Raw genomic sequence first — 4,207 nt, forward strand, 5'->3', positions numbered from 1 at the left:
TACTTTTACCATCAAGCTGAACTATTCATTTAACGAAATATAATGTTTATACTAAACCTGAGTCACCTAGGCGAAAAAAAATTGACACCATATTTTTCCGCCGAACTTTTTTTAGGTTCAAGTAAATTTTGGGCAAAATCTTTATGTTGATTACGTTCGAGGCTGAGCATGTAACGCCCCGGGGGATCGCGACACCCCCCCCCCCCCCTCCTTCAGACCGACACTGCATAATGACTCATAATCGCTCTATCACCCATTAATAAAAAACGGGATTAAAGCAGTTTGCCTTCTTTCACCTTTCCTTGGAAGCTGTATCAAAATTAACGATATTTACTCGTATAAAATAATAAAATTATTATCTCAATTATAAAAATTGTTTACCTGCACCATCTTTACAGCATGTCAATGATGACAATTGGGGTATAAATGAATCCCGCTGTATTTGCGACTGCACAAATTATTTAAGATTTAGACAAAACAGTGGATATACATTTTTTTTCATGGAAAAGTATCTCTATATTTTATTAAACTAAAGTTATAAAGTGTGAGATCAGGCGATACAAGATACACACACCCAATTATATCAAAAGCTACAAGTAAGTACATACCTAAACGTTTAAAGACAATTTTTAGAAGTGTGATTTCGCAACTATGTAATATTTTCTAGAAACATAATCCAGGGTAGAAGTAGGTGCTTGTTGAGTGACCTTCGCCTCTCATAAAATCTCACAATATCAGGAGAATCATAGTAATTTTCTTTCGCTGTTGGCCTTAAAAGAAACAGAGATTTGCAAGAAAAGAGAATTAATTGAGGTCATTAGTAATCCTTCTATTCATACGAAATTAAACAATATAATACGTAAACGCACTGTTGGACTTGGAATTGCTATGACAAATATATTGTGTAGCAGCAAGTCCGGCCAGAACGACCGCGGCCCATTTCTGTTATAAAAATATATTAATATCGTCCATTTTCAAATCAAATCAAATCAAATCATTTATTGTTTGCAAATATTGTAACATTAATTATTTAGCAATATTTCACCAGCAGGCATGCAAACATACAATAACATAACATATTATTTTACTAAGTTAGTACAAAAAAAAAAATTCACAATCTATTTGAAATTTTTTACACAGGATGGACCTTCTTGGTTCTCTGTCAAGCGCTCTAGAGGTAGTCCTCACGACTCCTCTAATCCGATTGATACAATCTGCATTAGCCTTGTATGCGACTCTGAATTCGAATGCCTCAGATTACCCTCTGGATTACTCGTCTAAAGGTTGGATTTTTGTTTATTATAATTATTTTTGATGGCAAGCAACTTTACAGGCGTTACCATGGGTTAAGTGTTTACAATTGCCCAAGACTCGCTTTGAAAGTCTTTGTAGCTACGTATTATCCTCTTCAAAGATTGTGTGGAGTCTCCTGGAATAAAAAAATACCTCTTACGGCTTTTTTGCGAGGTAATATATTCGCTTATGCTGTAATCTGTAGACAACATTCTCTTCACAATAGATTAATTACTTAAAGTGTTATAGTCCAGGTACTAAGAATACCCATAAAAATAATAGAAGTAAAGGCTCATATACTTTCTTTAGGTTATAGCTATATTAATATTTGCTTTACATAAAGTTTCAGCCGGGGAACATGCTGACTTCATTATAATAGGCGCTGGCTCAGCGGGCTGCGTGCTGGCCAACAGACTGACTGAGATCAGCAACTGGACGGTCATACTCGTGGAGGCAGGGACCTATCCCTCTATCGAATCTACAGTGAGTTACAATTTTTTCTTCTTAGTAAAGTAACTTTATAAATCTAGTGGTAATTACAGTAAATATAAAGTCGACTGACGAGAAATGTTGCGCTTTAAACTGTTACTACAGTTAATCGTATTCGACATCCAATACACTGGCTGAGATTGAAATGTGACTGCTCGCTGGAACCGTTGCAGCAGGTTTTGCATTTGAAGAAGTTTTATCACTTGTTGCCTCTACTAACGTAGGCTACGTGCCGAAAGGGCGACAAGTGTCATTTACTGGGAAATAACTTGAGGCATCAGTACTTAGGGTATTGAGCGAAAAATTAGCCTCAGACCTCGACAGCGTACCCAGCCGAGTATTGGCCCTCGAGAAGTTGCGTACGAGGCGTCTTTTTCTTTCGCGTGGTTAGTGCAGAGATTCAGTCTAGTGTAATAATATTAAGTGAGGGATGGTATAACATCTCATACAATATAATTGGGAAACAATTTTATTATATTTGTCACAAATTTTCCAGGTACCGGGTTTGTATTCACTCGTGGACTACTCTTTCGAAGACTGGAACTATTACACAGTCGATGACGGATACACAAGCCAAGCGCACAAATCAAAGAACATACACCTCACCAGAGGCAAAATGCTCGGAGGCTCCAGTGGTGCTAACTACATGCTTTACGTTAGAGGAAATAAGAGGGACTACGACGAATGGGAAGAAAACGGACTGCAGGGATGGTCTTGGGACTCTGTACTACCTTACTTTATAAAGAGCGAGCGCCTGCATTCAAAGGAAATATTGGCAAGCCCTTCAGCTGATCTACACGGTACAGATGGATATCTAGGCGTTACTCGGCCACTCTGGCAGGGAAAAGTAGAAAACGACTTAGAAGCGTTCAAGGAGAATGGGCATGCAATTTTAGTCGATACTAATGGATACAATCAGCTAGGATACTCTTTACCTACATTTACTATAGACAATAAGACTCGACAGAGCACGTCGATTGCATTTCTTAGACCTATAAAAGACCGTGAAAATCTGCGAGTATTGGTAAACACTTATTGCAGGAAGATTCTTTTTGATGGAAACATGCGGGCAATTGGTGTAGAGGTAAAGCTACCAAACGGAAAAATTATAAATCTGACCGCTGATAAAGAAGTAATACTTTCGGGTGGAGCTATTAACAGTCCACAATTATTAATGTTATCTGGCGTCGGACCCAAAAAACATTTGGAAGAAATGGGCATACAAGTTTTACTCGATGCACCAAATGTAGGCGAAAATCTCCAGGACCACTCCACAGTTCCAATATTTATAAATAAAGGCAAGAATATTTCATCGTTGCTTGATAATGTTGATATAGTAAAAAATCTAGACAAATATCCTAATCCTGTACTAGCGGGACACGTGGCGTTGAATAAATCACAAACATATCCTGATTATCAAATCATAGCCATGCCGTTGGATGTTGGTTCTCCGATAACTTTGCTTGCTTGTAGCTATGTTACTAGATATGAAAATGATATATGTGAGCAATTAGTCCAGATCGGAGAGAAAAATCAACTACTTTTTGTATTTAACACTCTACTTCATCCAAAGTCCAGAGGAAGGGTTTATTTGAAAAGTAAGAACCCAGAGGAGAAAGCACTCATATATAATGGTTATTACTCGGACCCAGACGATCTGGATAAACATACGAAGATTGTGGAAGATTTTCTTACTGTTTTAAATACAACGCAAATGCGAAAGATCAATGCAACAGTTTTTAGTTCTCTAAGTCAATGTAAGGGATTTAATGATGAACACTCCTGAATTTTGGAATTGCTATATTTTGAACATGGTCACTACTTTGTGGCATCCTGTAGGGACGTGTGCAATGGGGCCTGAGGGAGCAGGTGTAGTAGATGCTTCGTTCCTCGTGTACGGTACTGAAGGCCTTCGAGTGATAGACGGGAGTGCGATGCCGAAGATAGTTAGTGGAAACACAAACGCGCCAATCATCATGATGGCCGAGAAAGGCGCTGATGAGATCAAAAAGGCCTATGGAATACGTATATCTTAAGACGCTCAAATACTATGCGTGATTTATTACTGGGCTATGTACTTTTATGGCATTTTTTTATTAAATATATATACATATATACCTATATATTTTATTAAATATACTTTATAGTCTAAAGTTAGTTTTATTTTTTTAAAGAAACAAACCCTGTCTCTGCTTGTGGTGACCACACCATGATATCATGTGTATATCCCCACACCTTAAAATATTAAATACAGCAAAAGAGCGCCATTGAATTGTTTGTCTCTTGTTGTGTGTGTTTATTGTGTATGTTTGTTAGTAGCAAACGCAAATCAACTCCTTTTAATTGATTTGAAAGAAATTTTGCTCATAGATGGACTATGCAACAAATATAGCTTAACTAGCATTTTAATTAGGCACCGACTCCA

General features: G+C 37.5%; 1 protein-coding gene across 1 annotated transcript; it reads left to right on the top strand.

The window, feature by feature from the left end:
• The first annotated feature begins 445 nt into the window (after nt 1-445).
• Nucleotides 446-3,935, top strand: LOC115455994 (glucose dehydrogenase [FAD, quinone]). Its single transcript, XM_030184840.2, has 4 exons — nt 446-596; nt 1,141-1,283; nt 1,637-1,776; nt 2,279-3,935. The coding sequence occupies exons 2-4, from the start codon at nt 1,142-1,144 to the stop codon at nt 3,566-3,568; spliced, it is 1,572 nt and encodes a 523-aa protein (XP_030040700.2). The 5' UTR covers nt 446-596; nt 1,141; the 3' UTR covers nt 3,569-3,935.
• Nucleotides 3,936-4,207: the final 272 nt, after the last annotated feature.

Source organism: Manduca sexta, chromosome 6, assembly GCF_014839805.1.
Source record: "Manduca sexta isolate Smith_Timp_Sample1 chromosome 6, JHU_Msex_v1.0, whole genome shotgun sequence".
In the NCBI taxonomy this organism is placed as follows: Eukaryota; Metazoa; Arthropoda; class Insecta; order Lepidoptera; family Sphingidae; genus Manduca; species Manduca sexta.

Bases quoted from the DNA above. Each gene is read 5' to 3' on its own strand.
- LOC115455994 (XM_030184840.2), top strand. From the start codon at position 1,142: ATGGACCTTCTTGGTTCTCTGTCAAGCGCTCTAGAGGTAGTCCTCACG. The intron at 1,284-1,636 runs GTTGGATTTTTG...CTTTACATAAAG, and splicing joins TCTGGATTACTCGTCTAAAG to TTTCAGCCGGGGAACATGCT. The intron at 1,777-2,278 runs GTGAGTTACAAT...CAAATTTTCCAG, and splicing joins ATCCCTCTATCGAATCTACA to GTACCGGGTTTGTATTCACT.